The sequence below is a fragment of the Siniperca chuatsi genome, linkage group LG1 (assembly GCF_020085105.1).
Source record: "Siniperca chuatsi isolate FFG_IHB_CAS linkage group LG1, ASM2008510v1, whole genome shotgun sequence".
Taxonomy (NCBI): Eukaryota; Metazoa; Chordata; class Actinopteri; order Centrarchiformes; family Sinipercidae; genus Siniperca; species Siniperca chuatsi.
This window is the reverse complement of record NC_058042.1, coordinates 9,123,859-9,144,830: the sequence shown is the minus strand read 5'-3', so window position 1 is coordinate 9,144,830 and position 20,972 is coordinate 9,123,859. Positions and strand designations below refer to the sequence as shown.

General features: G+C 38.8%; 1 protein-coding gene across 1 annotated transcript in view; it reads left to right on the top strand.

Moving 5' to 3' along the window:
* The first annotated feature begins 685 nt into the window (after positions 1–685).
* uacab (uveal autoantigen with coiled-coil domains and ankyrin repeats b) overlaps positions 686–20,972 on the top strand; it is a 44,357-nt gene continuing 24,070 nt past the window's right edge. Inside the window, exon 1 of the mRNA XM_044203700.1 lies at positions 686–920. Coding sequence (XP_044059635.1) covers positions 873–920 — 48 coding nt within the window. The 5' untranslated portion in view covers positions 686–872. The remainder of the gene's footprint in view (positions 921–20,972) is intronic.

Below are 20,972 nucleotides of genomic sequence, written 5' to 3'. Positions count from 1 at the left end.
AATGTTAGCATATCTTAGAAGTTATGGTCTTTTCTAACAAATACGGTTTTATCACTGCAACTGTGTTTTTGGTGTCTTATTAGTCCATGAGGACAGGACACCGGTATGTGCAAACACAAAAAACTATTACTACTACTATTACTATAACAGCACGTGGTCAACAAGGTCTAACTAACTTGTATTGTGTAGTTTACACTAAATTCAATCATGTTTTAAGAGTTTATACGTTTTGTGTGTAAAGTAATCAATAACAGCCACCGATAGACCATCGGTAAGAAGTATTTTCTTTCCTCCTGAAGTCTGGGCTAGTGTTATTGTTATTAAGTGTAAGGTTCATAACTACAGGGCTACCACAGTTCAGTAAGCTAGGTGTTCCGTGACGCATGACAGACAGGTAACTAGGCAACAGACAGTTTGGGTAGTCATTATGATAATTTACTGTAGTCTAAATAACAGATATTTACTGTAAAAAAAAAACAGATAATACCAGGTTGTTTTTAGATTTATGAGTACTCAAGCCAGGTGTTTCAGGCTTCAGGTAAGCCTACGTCATGCAAGGTTTTTCCTGCCCCAATTTAGGATGTCTCTCCAACTTCTCCCAACGACACTTTACAAGGAAGTCCCGCCCTCAGACGTCGCCGATTGGATCAAAAGTAAACCGACCGCGCATGTTTCAATGTGATTGGCTCAACAGCTTGTCAATCGAAGTGGGAGCAGAGTTTGCTGTTAGGCGTCAGGTGAAACTCACTCTTAAAGGAAAAGGGGAGAGATAAAACTTCCTTCGTATTAACTTTTTAGAAAGGTTTTTCTACTATTTATGAACTTATTCACCAAAGGAAACTTTTAACACCAGGAAACCGACACGTTACAAGATGAAGAGCCTCAAGTATCGATTGAAAAAGCACGAAATTAACATCACAGTAAGTTGAATACTGTTGTTTTTTTCTGTTTTGACTAAGTTTTGCTAATATTCTTCGTCTCTTACCATTGAATTAGCTATGTGTCGATGGACGATGCTAATACTACACGTTGTGTTTTATCATGGGTGTGGGGTTATTGTTTGTAACCCTGACCTCCTGTCTTCAATAACCACGTTAACCCCGGTAATGTTCCCAGGGCGGTTGTTGTGCGTTGGAAAATACACCGCCAGCAAGTTTAAGCACCTGCACCTCTGCGCGAGTCGTGGATGTGGCCTGTGACACCGTTTTATTACACCGCGTGTAGTGAGGTTCAGGTTTTTTTTGATGATCTGGCCTAAATCTATGGCAGCTGACTGTGTTGTTATTATTCACAAAGCGCGTTCAGGAAGAAAGCTCCGTATATCTGTGCACCACAGTGCCTGTTATCCTGGTTGTTATCACCGGGGACACCCATGGTTTCTAAAAACCCTGTGGTGCTTTTTGACCGAGGTTTCTTTTGTTTCAAATTTAGGCTTTTCTTGAATGCAGCAGCTCACCAACATACGTAAGATGCCCTGTAGGATGAAGGCTCAGTCTAAATACATTCACTTACCAGTTTATTAGGTACACCTAGTTAACACTAATGCAGTCTAAGACAACACTTCTGCAGTTATAATGTATAATGCTATGTTGAAAAAGTTTTAGAAAAGGCGTTAACTCAACTTTATGATCATTTTTAAGGCTGTAGTTTGTGGTGCTGTTGAATTAAATGTTATACTGAGGGGCGTCCATCCCATTTATATCAATAGGAGTAGATCAAATGTTAGAAACATTGCTCAGTATAACACAACACTACCACGAAGTAGGGTTGCAGTTAAGGATAGTTTTCATTGAGTAATCATCTAATTATTTTCTGGATTATTTATTTTGCCTATAAAATGTGTAAATAGTCAATGCCAGTTATAATTTCCCAGAGCCCAAAGTGGTTTCTTCGACATTCAGGTTACTGTCATATATGACAAAGAAAAGCAGCAAATCCTCACATTTTAGAAGCTGAAACCAAAGAAGTTATGGCATTTGTGCATGAAAAATGACCAAAACAACAAATCAGTTATCAAAATACTTGCGAATCGATTTTATGCCACTTGACAAAGCGATTAATCAGCTCATCTTTCAGCTCTACCACAAACTGCAGCCTCAAAAATGACCACAAAGTTGAATCAACTTGTCTTTTTCAACAAAAACTAAACACTATAACCTTGATGAAGGTCAGATTTAGTACAGGACTGTTGTGTTAGGCCACATTGGTTTTAGCTTGGTGTTCCTAATAAACTGTGTATCCTTACCTAAATGAAATGCAGCAGTCCTAAGTGCAGAAGGCTTATATGAAAAAAATATTACAACAAAACCCTACATTTCTATAGACTTTGTTGCACCATGGATGCACCATAAGTCCCTCCAGGAATGTTAAGTGACTTTGTTCTCAGGCTAAGTCTGCATGTGTTACAGCCAAGAGTATTGAATGAATAGCACAGTATAATTAGTCGTACAGTATATGAATATCCATCAGGTCTTTGCTTTTCTTTGAATGAATTCTTCACAATCTAGCAATGGCCTCCGAGCTCATCACAGTTCTGCACAGTTCAACATGCAGTGGGTGTTTGGCACTGCACACTCTGTTTTCAGCTCCCAGCAATTACCATGAGAAAGGCACAAAGCCAGAGGAGCTGTGTGTGGTAAACTATCTGGCCCTTTTGAAAAGGGAGGGGGGAAAGCCTTTCAGGAATGAAATGGTATTGTATCCTCATTGATAGTTGTCTCTCTCCTTCAGTCAGAAGCAGAGACATCCATTTAAAATTCATGCAAAAAAAGTCTGTTTTTGTACCATTTCTTAAAAAACTACCTCATGAAAAGCTGGAGGTAAGCTGTGTTGAGGAAACAGACATGACATTTACACAGGTCTGAGTGATGATTTCATACCATCCCATTGCATTCCTCTGTGCAGGCAGATACCAAAGGAAAAACGGACAGATGGCAGTACCCTTACAGACATCACTATACATCTAAGCTCATTTTAGTGGTGTTTAAAGACATACTTAACCTTAGTTCTGTTGTGTGTGCTGCCAAAGATAAAGACATAGTTATCATTCATTGCATATTGGATCATCACTACCTGTTTCAGTTCCATTTTGAAACCTTTGATGTTCATAAAACATAAATGAATCAGTCAACATGACATTAGATTGACAGCACTGAGTCTTACTGTAAATGTTTTAGAGGCATGCTTCCCTCATTTGTGCACAATGCCTGGGAGGTGAACTCGCTCACTCTTTCCTGGTTGGGTGACTAATAATTAAGAAAAATACTTTCCGAGTAGGAGAGGCGAGGGGGAATTCAAAGGAAACTTGCTTTTAATATGTGAATAAACAGTAACTGGCCAGAGAAAACAAATCAGTTGAGGAAACTGTATCCTCTTCCACTCTCGCACAGTGTAAATTTATTATCTTTAGCTTAAATCCTCAAGTAAGAATTTATGGATTTTCTTAAACAAATAAGCCAGAAACTGCATTTTCAGACTCTACTTGACATTGTCTTGAAGTGATACTTGTTCTATTTTATTGTTTTCTGTCATTACTCTCCAATCAGGTTTGCCTATCGAGTATTGGAAAAAACTTATTTCAGCCAGGGAATGCTAACTGGGCTACCAAAACATTTAAGGTAGCTGGAAAACAAAGCTGAAAACCAGGATACAAAATGCCAAGGCACCCCCTCAATAACAGCTGTAGATTAAAGGCAGGATGAGGTCTGTAGTGTGGGCTCAGGTTTGCACCAGGCAGGGCTTGTTTCTCTCTTCTTCTAGTCTTCTATAGAAGACTATTTTTCTGTAAAGAGTGATTAATAACAAGTCTTCTCATGACAAGCATTGTCATGTATAATTGCCATACGCTCCCAATGGAAAGAAAACAAGAATTAATTATATTTTTAAATTTGACAGTGAAAATTTATGACTAGGATTGTAATTAATGATTATTTAAATTATCGATTAATCTATTTTTTTTTGCGTAATCAATTAATCATGTCATGTACAAAATTTCAGAAAATAGTTAAAAATGTCCGTCGCAGTTTCCAACAGCCCAAAGTGACGTATTCAAATGTCTTGTTTTGTCTGACCAACAGTTCAAAACCAGAAGATATTCAGTTTACAAAGATATAAAACAGAGAAAAGCAGCAAATCCTCACATTAGAGAAGCTGGAACCAGAGATTTTTTTTTCTTAAAAAATGACTCACAATGATTAATTGAGTATCAAAATAGTTCCTGATTAATTGTTGATCGATTAATCGATTCATTGTTGCAGCTCTTAGCAGTAGAAGATTCTTTATTTACTCTTCACTTAGTCATAAAATGCACAAAAACAAGACTTTCATGTTTAACCATTTTTAGTTTTTGATATGTTTTGACAAAGATTTTGGCAATAAATTCAAATAATCATTCTGTTGTTGAAATTGGCTTATGACAAGCAGGTCCTTATCAATAGAAAAACAAAAAGGGGGAAAAAGAAAACGTCTAGATAAGAATGTCCTCAGCAAGATTAAGATCAAATGTCTGAATCTGGTTGGACTAACATTCTCCAAACACTTTAGCTGGCCACAGATTTGCAAAGCAAATTTGTTGAAAATGTTTCAGCTTCTGCAAAAATGTAGGCGGCTGTGGCTTAGTGGTAGAGAGGGTCGTCCTCCAATCGCAAGGTCGGCGGGCCTAGCCTACATGTCGAAGTGTCCTTGGGCAAAACACTGAACCCCAAATTGCTCCCGAGGTGAGTGTGTGTGAATGATTAGTTAGTTTCTTTGAGCAGTTCTGCCATCAGTGTATGAATGTGTCTGATATGTAGCGTGTGAAGCTTTGAGTGGTCTGAAGACTAGAAAGGCACTACACATGTGGGTATTCAGAGGAGACAGGAGCAGACAGGAGGGGGGAAAATAAGAGAAACTGGATTTCCTGGTTAGTTTTGAGATTAGTCTGAGCTGTCACACAGTCACAGCTTGTTGTCACAGCAGTCATCTGTCCTGTGTTTTGGGTGTATTGCCAAAATACACTAAAACAACTCTATCGGACACTCTATCTGGTTCATACCATACTATTCATACTATTGTCTCAGTCAAGAAGATACTGTGCCTGTCAATCATCTGTTCTGCAGCCTACATGAAGTGAGGTCTTTCTGAGGCAGATTCATCCACGGCCTTGCCAGTACACAATGAGAAGCAAAATTGTGGTCTGGCTCTGCAAGGCTTGTGTTATGTCATTTCAGAATATTTTTCTCGTTCCCAAGATCCAACTCTTAAGAGCATTATTTACATTCTGCTCGCTGGAACATGAACAGGCAGTTCTGTCATGAATTTTCAGCATTGATTCCCTGTGCAGTATTGATTTGCTGTGTTTGTGTCTGTTCTGGTGGTGTATCTTGGAATGTCAAATCTCATTAAATTACCCTGATTTACTTGAAGTTAGGCCATGAGTCAAAGACCAGGTGATCCATTTTTGGTGCGGATCTGGATCCAGGTGTGGATCCACAAATTTTTGAAAAGATTTCTTAATATTGCAAGATAGTGACCTCCTTTTGATAGGAATAAGACAAATAAATAGTCTGTATAAAGAGCTGCAGGTGAATGCTTTGCTCATGCTTCTGGTGGACATTGGCATATTGGATAGACCGGCTGTAATTGGCTTTGGCATCCGTGACACTGCTGGAGTGTGTCGCAGCTGTGCCCATTGGATGTTCAGGATAACACACTTTGAACTATTGTCTGTTTAGCTGTTATGCTCTGTCTTCTCATGAGCTGCAAAGTATTGTAAACAACACACTGCTAGAGAAACTATAGTGAATATGAAACAATTTTTTCACGGAGTGGGTTTTGTTTGTATTTTGCACACACATTCAAGCACACAGGCCGCACAATAGACATCTTGCCAGGAGTACTTTTTCTCCTGTAACATGTAGTGACATTTGTCTTATTGGCCAAAGAGTGATATAACGATATACGTGGTGAGACAATATACATTTGTCAGTATAAATATTCGTACCATTTATAACGTAGTAGCAATGCCTTTTAATATTTCTGGTTGTATAAGATTATTATGGGTAAGTTGCAAATCAATGAGCAGGACTGTTGGAAATATTGCAGTTTTTCAGGATTTTTGCATAAATGTGATGAAGTCCCTAGGTTTGTCATGTATTTTTAGTTGGTAGATTATCCCAAAAACATTTTTTATTCTAGAAAACTTAATATTTCATGATTATATATGTCAATATTGTGATATTATGTTATGTTTCATATCTACATTGCCCACCCCTATCGGCCAACGTACAACAATTATTATATCTGTGATCATCCATCAATAAATTTATTGAGCCCTGAGTACAGTTGGTGCTAGTTTAGTGTTTATATACATTTTGGGAATGTGATGGAAACACTTATGGTTCAAGCTCAGAGTGAGGACAGTAGGTTACTCACAAGTGTAGGAGCACTTGTGAGTAACGTGTGTATGTGTGTGTGTGTGTGTGTGTGTGTGTGTGTGTGTGATGGGGATTATAAGTGGTTGAAGTGGGCTGAAATGAAAGTCATTCAGTGCCACACCCCATATGGACTGCTGGCATTTGGGTTAGGCCTAATCATCACAGACATGTTGGAGTGTGTGCAGCACTCCCTGTGGAGCAAAAAAACTCTCACTTATGCCAGCTAACAATAAAGATCCCTGATCACTGATTATGATTTCAAACACATAATAATCTGATTATGGCCAACAGTCAGAAAAGGACATTATCCTGATTAAGGTGATTTCATGAGTTTCTTGAGGATACCTCTCCAGATTACCAAACAATGTCAGTTTCTCATCACATATTCAACCTCAAACCTGATATTTCTGTCATGATGCTATGCTATGCTATGGTGATGTGGCTGTCTTTGTGCAAATATTAGAGAAAAACTTAGCTCCAAGCTGATCTTTTTATGGTATCTTTATGTTTCACACCAAATAGGCAAGAAATCCCTCAAAGCGCTGCATGAAGAACAGGAACGTTGTTTGTAGTATCAAGAGTGTTTGAACCTGGCAGAACAATGGAAGAGCAAGTGAAGTCTTGAGTCTTACCAGCAGAATATCTTTGGCTTGTGCAGCAATTGAACTGAATGTGATTTCTGTTTGTAGTAAATCCTACGAACCGAAATCACACTCAATAAAAACACCCAATCTGTCTTGTAATATTAAAGTACAAGCAGAAACCAAAATATGTAAGCATATTTAGGCTGCTATGAACAGTCATTTGTCATAAATTAAATGGTACTTTGTGGTTCTTGTTGGTAAAAAAAATGTATAATAAAGAAAAATGTATTCTCTATCGTGCCATGCACAAGTTTAATTATAACAGTTTTACATGTTTTTACTTGAGTTGGAGGCCAAGAGTCTGATTGTGGGGTATATCTACAACTGGGTTCATTTCTGTATTATGTTGCAGTAAATGCTTTGTTTTGTTAGAGATAGAGTACTGCCTTGCTTGAATTTCTTTGTGTCACAAAAATGGAAACTCTAAAAGAGAGACATAATTGGATTAAGACGATTATATCAAAAATGCCATTCAGTAATGCAACTAATATTCCACATATTTTACAGCGATTATGGTTTGCTTAGTCTCTGAGCATAATCACATTATCACATCAACTTTATAATGAAAGAATGGTGTTTCTATGGTTCCAGCTTACTCATATTTCAGCCTTCACAACATTATGAGTGTATTATTAGTGCGCATGTAGCTATTGTGGGGAAAATAATCAGGAGTCATTGTAACTTGAGTTTTTATTGTTCATTTCTTTTGTTGCATACCTCCAGGAAGTTCAGAGTAAATGATTAGTATTATTGTAAACACTACCTTTGAACTAAATAGGGATCTAAATTCAAGCTCAGACGCACTTCACAGGGAGGGTTGTTTGAACCTGGCTCATCCAGATGAAGGACAGTTAGTTGGTGTTAAGGTAAAGTGCCTTCCCTTCTGCTTCTCCCTCACACTTAGTCAGTGTATTGTAACATACTGCTTTTCTATCTCATAAAATCAATTTATTAAACATGTATCAGAAATGAAAGTCGCTGCTCAGGGGATATCAGGCCTCACAAATATCAGTGGATTTATGTCAGGCTTGTCATTATTTCTGCCTCGAGGAGTTGCATCATCACCTCTCTTAAGGCTGTTTTATCATCAACTTAGAACTCCCTTTCATTTGTAAGGGGAGTTTGCTGTATGCCTGCATATTTTCCTGCTTTTTTGTGTTCCCGATAACACCTTGTCTTTCTTCTGTCTTCTGGGCAAGCGGGCACGCACCTTAAGGGTGAAATGTAAGAGCCGCTCTCACCCTTGAAGTGGTGTTATTTTACAAAATAGAGAGAAGGGCATGAGGTGTTGATGATTGCAGAGTCGGATAAAGGAGCCAGATGGAGTTGGACTGTATTGTTGGGAAGTAGAAACAACTCTGATTTCAATGTTGTTTTTAACAAAAGGAAGATGGGGAATGGGGCTGGGAGAAGAAACCAAGATGGCTTCAAGCCTTTGGCAGTGATCACTATCTGCTGTTTCAGTTGTCTTTGTTTTTAGTGATAAGATTATGAAGTTGCTGAAATAGTCCTCAGATGAGCTCAACATATTTGTTTTTACAATCTTAATTTCTCAGTTGTTGAATGCTAAAGTGTAATAGAATAATGACATTAATATCATGTGGTATGAAGAGAAATTAGTGATTTTGAGATACTACCAACAGGTTTATACATCAAGAACTGGTTCTGAATTGGATTTCAATTTTATAAAAACTGGGAATTCATTAGGAAACATGCTTTTTCATTTTAGTTACCAATTCCTTGTGAAGCAAAGTTTAGACCTGCTGTACTTCCATGTGCAGTTTTACAACATGATACAATTTTGTAAACACTATGCCCATAGTGTGAGAGCCATCTGCTAATAATAAATATTGTTTTTTTGTTTTTTGCCTACTAAAACAATGTACCAAGAATCCAAACCAGGATCCCAGAAGAACCAGAATCGAAAAGCCAAATTAGAATTAATCAAATCTAACCCAACTCCAACTACCACAGGGTGTGTGTGTCATCAGAACTGAAACCATCATGAATACAAATGATTTTGTTCCACCTCCCACCTGCTGAGGCTTTTAAAACTTGTGGGCCACTGCAGCTGTTTGGAGAGTTCTGTAATGGTCTACTGCTGCGGTTTCAACCCCAGCAGTGTACACGGCTTGCTCCCAGCTTTCCTGTTAGAAACGTACAGCAGTTCTGTAAAGGATATACAGTATATTCTTATCAGCAAGTAGATTTGATTGTTGTGTCGGGCTGTCTGTGATGCAGAGACAGACAGAGATTCAGACATAGAAAGGCTCATCTTTGTGAGATGTTATTAAATTGATTTAACTTTAAACTTCATTTTAAACATGGATATTGAAACATGTCTGTCACTTAGCAAATGACAACCATAGCAGTGATTACTCTATGCGACATGTTTTCACATAAACAGAGAAATAGCATCTGAACAAAATGTCTGCTGAAGCAGAATCAGTATTTTCAAAACTGCAATGTTACAGAAAGATGAGAAGTTTGTTAATTTTAGAATAATAAACATTACCCGGGTGTGGGAACTTGTATGTTTTGCAGCCTCCTAAACCCCTGAGGAATCTCTCTCAAGCTGTTGAGCAGCTTTTAAGGCCCTGAGCGCCTACTGAACGTTATCAAGCAGAAGCCTCCTTCAGCAGGTTTAGGCTCCAACTTGGAGACACCCAGCAGGTGTTCTTTGTTGGTGGGGGTGAGAAGGTTTGGGATTTGAAAAATCCTCTTTTTCTCTCTCCCTCCCCTCATTTTCAAAGTATGCATTTTGTTTGCTTTTTGGGTTTAAGTTGGTATAGACTGAATGTTTCATTTGAGTTAATACTAGGTCAGACTACAAGGCTTTTAAAATCTCTTCTGACAGGCGCTTGTCAGACAAAATTACTGGTCTGCTTGCTGCCCTGTCAGGAAGATGTTCATGCTGTACAATGGAGCAAAGACTGCTGTCACACATGAATACAGGGGATCTCACAGTACCCATTCTTGTCATTGAAAAACATTTTCCCATTCATCCACATCACTGAGCTGTACAGTTAGAAAATTGCTCTGCTGTTTCTTACTTAATGGCACAGAAGCTAAAGATTTAATTTCTGAAAATGGCATTACCCAGAATAATTTATCCAGTCATGTTGTCCTTTTATACCATTATATGAGATGTATACCAACTTATTTAACTTTAATAAAGAGAAGTTAAATCTGTGCTTTCTGATGAGTTTATGAATTGCATTGACTGAAACAACAGCAGTCACTTAGTAAAGAGAAAAAGTAATGAGAAACTACTGGCTTGCAAATGGATTGAGATGGTAAATCATATGTCTTGGTAAGAGTAATAGTTTAAAGCTCCGCTAGTGGCTCATAGAGGCCGCAATGTTAATTTAACCCCACAATAATATAGAAAAGTTAACATTAAAAGGGTTTCCATCTTGTGTGCACAGTTCAAATTTTGGCCAGATGGTACTCCAAGAGGAAATCTTGGGGAGTGTCCAAAAGGAAAATGGTTCATCCTCTGGGGAGCATGAATGTGCTCAGTGAAACTTATTTTACTCTTGACCCAAGGGGTTAATAGGAGTCACACCTTACAAGCTACCTTATAGACACAGGTTTTATATTTGTGGTTCAACGTCAGATTTCACCTGTTCACCACTGTAGCACTAGACGGATGTATCGTACACAATCGGGCCGTATCGCTCTTTAATAATATTCCCCACAATACAGTAACTATTCTTTCATTTACTTTGTGATACAAGCGATGGTGGGAAGATTAACCTTGTTTCATTACTGAATATGAGACTATTCCATGCTGTCGCTGTATTTACTAGATGTGTGTTGCTGAAAAGGATAAGATAACTGAGCCTTTTTTCAAATTGCTTATGTTGCATTCACTCAACAATTTCTTCCGGCATCAGAAACATGTCATAAAAAAGACAAGCAGCCCATATTGTCCCATTACAGGGAGCCTACGCCTTAGGTATGGCATAACCCCTGTAATGCAGAAGTAAATAGAGCTTTAATGTCATAGCAATCAGCCTCTTACAGTAGATTTTTGTTGTTTCTTGGGTGCAAGTGGAAATTGTGGCCAGATGGTGGCTCTTTGGAAAACTCTGGGGGCAGCAAAGTAATTAGGGGACCATGATTACCTAACTCAAATTTCATGACAGTCTGGTCAGTAGTAGTTGATTTGACCAAAGGAACAACTGAGATCCCCATTCTTTCTGTGTTTGATTTTTTCCCCTTAGTTTTCTTGTAATATAGCAGATCTGACTGCATTTGTTTACGTAGACATTTTACTTATATTCACTCCAGGAGGCAAACTCTCAGACAGGATCAGCAGAAGTTTGTTTTAGGCTGGACGTTGTGTTGGCTGCAGAGTAGGTGGTAGCGTGACAGTCTGTGTTTTTAGGATTAATGTCTGGCTCCATGGAGGCAGCCATGAGGTCATCTCAGCAGTGTAACTCGTCTTTGTTCCCATGCTGCGCCAGCAACGGCCAGCGTGGGGCAGACAGCTCACTCTGTGGAAGAGCCACCAGGGAGTGTGTGTGTGTCTTTGTTGTTTGTTTGTCATGCAGTTGGCAGACTGTGTATGTGTAATATGAATTGTGTGTGTGTGTTGGGTTAGTGATGGAGAGATTACCAATGTTGGATGTTGGGGGAGGTTAGCATGTGAGCGGGGGCTGAGCTTATTGACTGATTTTTGGGTGGGCTGCAGCTGACATCAGCTGACAATCTTCCCCCCCCCAGACACACACACACACACTTACAGTGAGGCATGCTGAGCAACAGGAGCACAAAGATTCTGCTGATGAGGGACAAACAGCTGTGAAATGGCTTAGACTAAGCCTCGTCCAGCTGTGTGTGTTTGTATGTTTCTGTCTTTCTGCCGATTAGAAAAGTGCCAATTAGTGACTTTGTTTTCGACACCACTGCTGGCTTCAGTGTAGTCTACAGGCTAAAGGTCATCACTGGACAGCTAGACAAATCTTATTTGATGTTTCTCAGGCTTTTCACTCTTTGTTAACCATTCCTTGAAACATTGTCCTATTAAGCCGTGTCACATCAGTCTGCTAGAGCTGAGTAATGAATAATTAATGTTCAAAGTTTAAAGGAAGTCAGCTTTAACAACACTTTTCTATTTTACCATTACCTGCTGTGAAGTCAGTCACAGTAACCAAGAACAAAAATGCCCCGTTCTTGTTATTCTGTGCACTCTAACAGACAGAGAACATTTTTGGCCTGACCACCACTGCATGATGTGAAAAGGAAAGCAAAATACCAACAATGATTTTATTTACTACAGATATTATGTTGACTTTATTTTTATTTATGTATGTTGTATTGCTGTTAAATATGTGGAAAGTATATCTGTTTATCATGGCTGCCTTGGCTCTGTTTAGAGTTTTGAGGAGAGTTGACTGTGATGTTCTTGTTGCTGATTAGAAAAAGGGTGATGTGACTATCAGTCTGCTGCTTTATCTAAAGGTCCACATATATTGAAGGTATTTTGAGATGTGGAAGGAGACTTTTCCACGAAGACCTGCTTACTCATAACTTGGTCATAGTAAAGAATTGGTGGAGCATTTGACTTGTCAAAAGGACAAGTTACTACCTGCTCTGTATTTACCTGATCTTTATCTCACACCACGGGAGTCACATGTTCAGGAATTGGATTGCTTTCCTAGATTCTCTACAGCAGCTCAAATGTCATTTTCTACCCTTTTAATTATTTTTTATTTGTATTACATAAATGTGTTTCTTTACATAGTTTTAGTTTGCTCATCAGATGTATTTACATATAAGATTTGGCAAAAGGGAGTGTATGGGATCTGTTAATTAGGTTTGGTATGCAGTGTGTTGCATAACTGGTGGCATACTGTATTGTGGCTGTGGAAAGTTTGTAACCTCTGACTAAAGTGATTTGTTACCACATAACAAATTAAAGTTATATTATGGCATTGAGTAACTATTGTTTAATACATTCCATAAGACTATGGAGAAATAGTTATAAGTATATGCATGTTTTTACGAAGCCTAGTCCATTTGACCATCCCTCTAGTCACATTCCTCACCCTGCCTGTGTGTGTGATGACTTGTAGTGGCTGGCCAAACAAGCATAATCACCAGTATTTGTTTCCAAGTACCAGCATGCCCCAAGAGATCCTCATTTAACCAAATACAGGCATGTAAGACAAAAGACTCCTGTGGGGTTTTCCCTATTATTGTCTCATCATTTTCTTGAGGTGAGATTAAAACAACAGCCTTCATTCTTCACAATACTTCCTTCAACCACATAACATTAAAGTAATACTGTCACATGTATAAACACAGGTGGTAGATACTCCAGTTTTTCTGTCTGTGTCTCTGTTTCTCCTTCTCTCTAGTGTGTATTATCTTATTGTTTCTCATGGCACTGAAATTGCTAATTTTAATGGTGTTTTTTCTTTAAGAAAATAACTTCCTTGTTGATTTACTGTTGTGTTTCTGCATTAGTGACCTAAACCGTTCCTTACTGGCTGATTGGAAATCATTTCATAGCCCCACGGCTCTCTGTCTGCCCTGTTTTTTGTTTTCTTTTATTTCCACATCATCAGACCAGCTGGAATAATATCAGCCATACCAGCAGGCATCTACAGCCAAAGCCCATATCTCTACTTGTTTTTAATTCCCCTGCTTTGGGACATTGTTATTTCAATGATGGCTATTAAAATGTGTCAGCTAAGCTGGTGACGTTTTACAGGAAAGGGGTACTTTTAACCTCATACCAAAGCAACAGAACTGGTGCCTTAATAATAATTCCAGGAATTTTTGTTCGACATAGTTTTGAAATTGATTAATTGAGAATTTCTCGCACGTGACTAAGATTCTGTGAAACATTTCTTTTTTAGTTTTTTTGACTATATTTAGACAGAGCATTCAGGAATGAACAAGCCATGATAGCAGCTCTGTGAGCTAAATGCTAATGTCAGCATGTTAACATGCTCTTAGTGACAATGCTAACATGCTGATGTTTAGCAGGTCTAATGTTTACAATGTTCACCATCTTAGTTTAGCATGTTAGCATGCTAACATTTTCAAATTAGCACTAAACACAAAGCATGGCTCAGGCTGATGGGAATGTCATTAGTTTTGCAGGTATTTGGTCATATATAAGTATTGCACATCTTTTTAAAATTTTGACCTGATGATGGCACTAGAAGAAAAGTCAGTGGATCTTTAAAGGTGTTGCAATCCATCCTTTGGGCACTATGGATATCTGTACCAAATTTCATGGCAAACCATCCAATAGCTGTCGAGACATTTTACTAAAAACCAAAAATGTCAACCTTATGGTGGCGCTAGAGGAGTCAGATCACCAAAGTCATTAGGATTCATCACCTGGAAACCATGAATGAACAAAATTTTGTGCCAATTCATCAAGTAGATGTTGAGATATTGCAGTCTGGACCAAACTGGTGGGCTGATCAACATCCCTATAGCCATGGCCCCCAAGCATGGCTAAAAATGGAAGGATCTATTACAGTTAGGTGGAAATTTTGGTTTCTTAATTTAAGTGGCATGTTATCGGCTGTTTCTTTATATCAGGGTTGTCATGTAACTTACATTTCCATTACATAGAGCAATAGATTACAGGCTTGCTTAATTAAAATGGATGATTATTAATGTTCTGAAATTGGAAGCTCATCCTCCTTCCATGAAATGCACAAGTTTCTTCTGTGTATTGTAATTTCATGTTGTCTCAGTGAACTCCATCTTATATATTTACCTTAATAATTCTGACTTCAGAAACATGCAGTGCACTTACTGCACTGTTTTTAGAATAATTTCAAAGTTTTCCCCTTGGAGCCCTCTTTGAAGACATGTAGGTTTTCTCTCTTTTGAGATAAAACAAGTCTTTTTAGCAACTTCACACAATTCTTCAATAAGGTTTAAAGGTCTGAAAAACACATTAGGGGTACATATAATCTCCCAACTCCATTAGGGATAAAGGCAGTAGAGATTTAAAAAATAAAAAAGCATTGCCTTAAGAGAGGCTTTGTCCAGATTCAATAATAGACATCAGTTTTTTCAGATATCAACAACTGATAGTGAGCTAGTTTGACATATCTCTTATGAATGACACCTTTGTCTTTCTAGAACTGTCTTTCAGAAACTAGATTATGGCCTTCCTGTTTTTCATGATCCTGTGGAGACGGTCTTTACTGGGGAGTTGGCAGGGGCAAAGTTCATAAGGTTTGGGCAACTGGAAAACTGATCTCCTGCCCTGGCAGCGAGTGTCGGAAGTAGAAGAAAATAGCAAGGAACAGCTTTGCCCTCTAGGTCATAAGTCATCTAAAATGGTGTGACCCAGCAGCTGGACTGACTAGTCACCATGTTGGATCGATGGGCAACCCAAGTAAGGATATCTTAAGAGGGTCACCAGTAAACTCCCAGTAATCCACTTTACCAAATGGGTTTTATTCTCATTTCAACAGGCTCAGGCCTAACTCAAGTATAGTAAAACAGACCTATGTTATCAGCTTTTATCAGTTTTAGAGGGCAGCCTGCTCTAGGCAGATTTACACACTGCATGAATTTATTTTTTTTTTTTTTTCAAAGAATTGACCTTACTGTACTCTGAGGGATTTAAGTTCTTGTAGTTTTGTAATATAGAAAAAGTTGTGTGTTCCTTCTCTCAAAGGCTGCGTACCAGTCAACAGGCACGATTTGACTCTTCTTACAGCGTGAAATTAATATTATTTAATAACTGTAAGGCCATGATTGATGATCCACACGGATGAGAATGCGACTCCTACAAGTATTTACACAATAATTGTGGCTGGCAGGGCACACAAAGCTGCAGAGAGGATGGCTCACAGTTTGGCCCGGGGACCATGCTGACCCCTTAATTTATTCTCCTAAATTTGTAAGTAATTTGTAAATTTATAAGATAAATTAGCTTCAAACGCTCTAGACAGCATATGGTAGTTTGACTGAAGAATTGACAATGCAAAGAGAGATGGGATTCTCCTGTGTAGAAAGAATCAACACTGAAGACGACCATTGGTCAACCTTTCCTCTGTGTCCCAGGATACAAATAGACTTTGGTGAATTGGACCTTTCATTTTTCTGTTCACCACCAGAGGGCGAGTCTGTTTGTCCTCCTGCATCCAGTCTACACTCTGCCCAGCAAGAGTGGTCCTGTGTTTAGCAGCTACCCAGATATGCAGCGAGTACCTCATGTACATACCAAAAACAGAGTTCCACTTTACTCTGAACACCTGGCTTGAACCATCAGTGGGGGCTTGGTCCGATCCAAGAGGGACTTTCTCTCTGAAGCATCAGTTTACCTGTCCCATAACAGCAGGTTGACTGCAAGCATGCTGTATCTTCTCACTTTCTCACCTCTCCACTTGTTCTTCAGAATCCGAATCAGGTTTATTGCCAAGTAGGTTTTCACATTCAAGGAATTTGCCTTTGTATATTGGAGCATAACATAAACATAGTGAGTAGAAAATATAAAGAAAGATAAAGCAAGTACTGCAAGTCAAGAAGCATAAATATAAAATGTGACAAAATATTATTTAAAAAAATAGGTACAATATGACGACATGTTATAAATGAAAGAGCTGTACAGTTTACACATTTGTGCACCTCACATATTCTCACTGTTTCTCTCCTCCTCCACCCTTCCTGTTTCTGCCCCTGAGAGGTTTCATTTACACTCTACATGCCCAGACAGTTGCACAGTTCACCACTTCATGCGCAGGTCTATGGTCACAGATTTTGGAGGGGGGGGGCTTCTGCTATAACAGCAGTAAAACGGCTTCTGCTATTAGCAGTCCCAGAAAAACCCGGTTGATTGTGAGAAGGCGGCAGTAGGACGGAGGGAGTTGAATGTATTTATCAGCAACAATTTTAGGAATGACTGACTTAGAAAATAAAATGTGTTTTTATAGGCAATCACTAACCAGATACCCCCCTCTTTCTTTTGTGTTCACTTGTTTCTTAATGGATAACCACCCTGGCCAGCATTGTTTGTAATTTAATTCCCCTTCTTGGGTAACAGCTGTGACTCACATAATTTCTAGAGATTTCTGTGGCACAGTTTCTGGTATTTGAGCTTGCTCTTAAGGTTCTCTTTAACACTGATGCAGCTAGAGTTTTGGCTTTTCCCTGCCAGGGTAAATTGCACCACTAAATCAAGTTGTCACTGAGATATTCAAACAGCATGCAGCTATTTTAATGTCACAAACAGGTATCTCTGAGGATAAATGATAAAAATATAAACAGATGACTGGTGTCGTGTTTGGGCCTGTTCATAAACTAGAAGTAAAGATTTAATGCTTAGTGTTGTGATATGTGTTTGTTGTGATGTTTATTGTAGTGATTGTAATCAATTAAATGGTGCCCTTACATGGCCATCATCCTCTTTGTGTTTTTAATTGAAGCAAACATTTTCTTTATTCCGATACTACTTGGCCTATGTTAACACTGTACCAGTATTTGTTGAGAACTCTAGTCTATTTTATATAGTATTTTTCCTAAACGTGACCATTTTAATTAGCCATGCTAGCAGCATGGCTCTGGGGATGTAATGTAAGGTCTGTCGGTTGGTCCACCACTTTGGGCCAGACTATTACTGGATGGACTGCCATGAAATTTTGTACAGACATTTATGGTCCCCAGAGGATGAAAACCCTCTGACTTTAATGATTCCCTGACTTTACCTTTTATGAGGGTGACATTTTTAGATTTTTAGTGAAATGTCTCAACAATTATTGTACTGATCGCCATGAAATTTCATGCACACATTCATGCCCCACTCAGGATAAACTAGCACCAACATCAGGTTAAAATTTTTATTTTATTCTTTTCATCCCTAATTTAAAGTAATAAAACAATAATAATAATACTGCAAAAGGTCTGCACTTCCAAATACCTATCCACTAGGCTCATAAAATCTCAAAGGTTTTGCATTTCATGACATAATGTCTCTTCACAGATGGCATTTGACACGCCTATCAGTTAACATATTGGCGTATACCTTTATGTTTTGGTCTTGGCTTCAGTCTGTTATCAGATGACGAGTTAGATATTTCCTGCTGGTGATTTAATTTGTGAGGACATTAGAGAGCCATTAGTCTGGCCAAGGGCTGAGAGAGGCAGGAAACTGAGGTGTTGGAAAGAGTTACAGCCTGTAGGCAGTGATGGGAAAACCTGAAGTGAAGATGACAAAAGTCTCTAACTGAAGTATTACCACAGATAGAGAGGCCTAAGCCTGGCTTATACAGTGTCAGGTGATGTTTTGTGCCTAAGGTCACTTTGTTAAAATTGAAACTTTAGGTAATGTTTGTTTCAATTGCACTAAACGAGGGGTTGAATATTGTTTCAGCATCACAGTGTGCACACTGTATGTTCAGTAGTCACATTGCAGAGGATGCAATGTAATCAGGGGAAGTTGCTAGTCAAACCAGTTTGTGTTCCTTTTGCCTCTTAGTGCCTGCATTTGTGCACAAATTGAGAATATTACAAATAACTTCTCTGCGTTGAACGGCTCCTCTCATTTTTGTAGCCAAACTAACAGCGTGGCTCTAGGGATGGCAAGGTTAGTCATGTTGGTCTACCACTTTGGTGGAGACTGAAATATCTAAAAAAAAAAATTTAAAATTTCATTGCCATGAAATTCGGTCCAGATATTCATGGGGCCCAAAAGATGAATCCTTACCACAATGAGATTGATATTTTTTGGTTTTGAGTGAAATATCTGGACAACTGTTGGATGGATTGCCTTGACACTTGGTACACACATTCATGTTACACTTGAATTGTTGTAACGTAATCTGGTAATCCCTTAACTTTTCATCTAGCACCATCATAACCACCATCTTGTAAAATCAATGACATTCCCATTAACCTCAGCTGTACTTTGTATTTAGTGCTACTTAGAAAATGCATGCTAACTTTGCATGCTAACACACTAAACTATGATGAAACATTATACTGTTCCTGCTAAACATCAACACATACGTAAGCATTGTCATTGTGACCATGTTAGCATTCAGATGGTAGCATTTAGCTCAGAGCACCGTATGGCCGAAGTACAGCCTCACACAGCCGCTCGTATAGCTGCAGACTCTTAGTCTTGTTTCTATGTCCTACTGCTGACCTGTAAGGGAATCCTGCTTTTCCAATGATTTATTGTGGAATCAGATGCACATCAAATGACCAATCGCGATCATTGCTGTATCTCTGCTGCATGATTTGCTCAGTGCACAATGAAATCAAAACATGCTAAAAGGCATCTAATGTAGATTTTTTGCATCTAATTTTGAAATGAGTAAAAAGACTAAAGAGAAACAAAATATTTTGGTTTTAATAAACATGGCACAGAGCAAAGCAGTTACCTTTTTTCCTATGCAAATAAATCTACAAAAATTTTTAAAAAACTGCAAATATTTGGTGATTTTTTTTGCCAGGCAGGAGGTCTAGAGGAAGACCAAAGAGGAGATTTATGGATGTAGTGAGAGAGGACATGAAGTTAATTGGTGTGAGTGAAGAGGATGCAGAGGACAGGGTTAGATGGAGGCACATGATTCGCTGTGGCGACCCCTGAAAGGGAACAGCCGAAAGGAAAAGGACAAGTTTAAAACTTGAAAAAAATCACAATGTACATATTTTGCAAAAGAAACTAAAATATTAAAATGTTTTTGTTTCGAATATCTTTTAGCCCTACACACAGCTCAGATTAAATGTTGTTGAGCTCAGTAATTTAAAATAAACTTATCTCTCCCTTGCTGCAATTGACACAATCCCTATACTTGCAAATGAAAGCAATGGAATGCCATGCAAATGTCTTCAAAATGATGATAATAGTTTATTGCAATCATTGCTGGGACAATATATCGTCCAACAAAAGTAGTTATCGTGACAGGCCTACCAATAATCAATATAATAAAGATCAAGTTATAAAACTTATCGTGATATTTGATTGTGTTAGTATCGACCAGCTCTACTTGAAAGTGAATGACTACTGCAGTGGCAACTCTTGCTTGCTAACAGCCCTATCATTAACTAGTACATTAACAGATTCCCAAACAAATACACACACACCAGAACACCCATGTGAGATATTTACGTGACCGATGTGCAGTATGCTGCATGGCTAGGTGCCATTTTGGCGCCTTTGTCTCTATGCTAGGGTGAGCAGCTTTCGTAAGTTGACACCTATTTTTTCATATGACATGTCATGTGGAGGTGGTCTTTTTGCATGTTCGTGGCTATCAGTGCCACTCTGTTAACGCCAGTCTGGCAGCAGACAGTAACACGAAGCCACAAGGAGCTGATGCAGTGTGTAAATTAAACTGGTCCTTGGATTGCTGTCTCTGTGCTTTTTTCTCCTGTGATGTTTTACCTAATAAAAGTGAAAGTTGGGCTTTTGCAGTGTTTACCATGTGGGTGTTAGTGTAAGTGAAGAGGCAGTGTGGTTGTAGTTTTTGGTGAGGACGCAGTCTCAGACAGCTGGTTGTAAAAAGGCTGACATCTAACCTTGCTACCGTGCTGCTAAGATCAGGGGGCTTTGGAGCCACACCACCCTCTTTAGATGGATGGGTTAACAGCAGCATTTGGCCCAGTAGTGTCCTGTGAGGGTCAGTGCCAGGACCATTTCAAATGTGCAAACCATAATCCCCCTCTGACATTAATATTTTCAGATGGAGGCAAGCAGGGAGCATGGTAGGGGGTGGCAATGTAAGCAAGGTCTTTTTGGCTGGCCTTATTTCATGCTGGCAGTGGTGATAGACACTGAAGCCATTACTCATGGTGCAGGCATGTCCAGAATGTATTCTTAGCCCCTGTCTTCCTATCAGTCGCTACAGAAAGGTTGGAGGGTCAAAAAATAAAGAGGTAACCAGTCTACAGGGTTGTCTGCACCACCGCTGTTTACAAGGGA